The 664-nt window shown below is 62.7% G+C and overlaps 1 protein-coding gene across 1 annotated transcript in view; it reads right to left on the bottom strand.

The window, feature by feature from the left end:
• CDK5 (cyclin dependent kinase 5) overlaps positions 1–659 on the bottom strand; it is a gene marked incomplete at its 5' end in the record, with an annotated part of 2,071 nt that extends 1,412 nt beyond the window's left edge. Inside the window, 3 exons of the mRNA XM_010727227.1 lie at positions 329–385; positions 453–513; positions 577–659. Coding sequence (XP_010725529.1) covers positions 329–385; positions 453–513; positions 577–659 — 201 coding nt within the window. The remainder of the gene's footprint in view (positions 1–328; positions 386–452; positions 514–576) is intronic.
• Between the last annotated feature and the right edge of the window lie 5 nt (positions 660–664).

Below are 664 nucleotides of genomic sequence, written 5' to 3'. Positions count from 1 at the left end.
CTACCCCTGCCTACCCTTGTAAAAAGTTGTTTCCCTTCCTGTTTATAATCCCCTTTTAAATACTGCAAGGCTGCACTGAGGTCACCCCGCAGCTTCTCTTCTCCATGCTGAACAAGCCCAGCTCCCTCAGCCTGGCTTTGTAGGGAGCTGCTGCAGCCCTCTGAGCATCTTTGTGGCTCCTCTGGACCCTCTCCAACGGCTCTCTGTCTTTTTTGCACTGGGGGCTCCAGAGCTGGGCACAGTGCTGCAGATGGGGCCTCACGAGGGCAGAGCAGAGAAGGAAAGAGAGAAGAGAGGGCTGCGTCCCCCACCCCCCATAGCCCCCCACCTTCACGATCTCAGGGTCCAGATCTCCGTTACAGCTGTCGAAATACTTCTTGAGGTCCTGCGGGGGGGGAGGCGGCCATGAGGGCACGGCCGGAGGAGACCCGGGGCCGCAGCGCCCCGCTCACCTGGTCGCAGAACTCAAAGACCAGCGTCAGCTTCTTGTCGCTGTGCAGGACGTCGTGCAGCCTGCGGGGAGCGGCGTCAGCGGCGGGCCGGCACCGAGCCGGGAGCACCGCCCGCAGGCCTCACCTGACGATGTTTTTGTGCTTCAGCTCCTTCAGCAGGCAGATCTCCCGCAGCGCCGAGCTGGGAACGCCCTGCGGGACGGCACGGCTCG

The sequence above is a fragment of the Meleagris gallopavo genome, unplaced genomic scaffold (genome assembly GCF_000146605.3).
Source record: "Meleagris gallopavo isolate NT-WF06-2002-E0010 breed Aviagen turkey brand Nicholas breeding stock unplaced genomic scaffold, Turkey_5.1 ChrUn_random_7180001874975, whole genome shotgun sequence".
NCBI lineage: Eukaryota > Metazoa > Chordata > Aves > Galliformes > Phasianidae > Meleagris > Meleagris gallopavo.
Note: the sequence above shows the minus strand (reverse complement) of the source record. Positions and strands in the feature narration are given on the sequence as shown.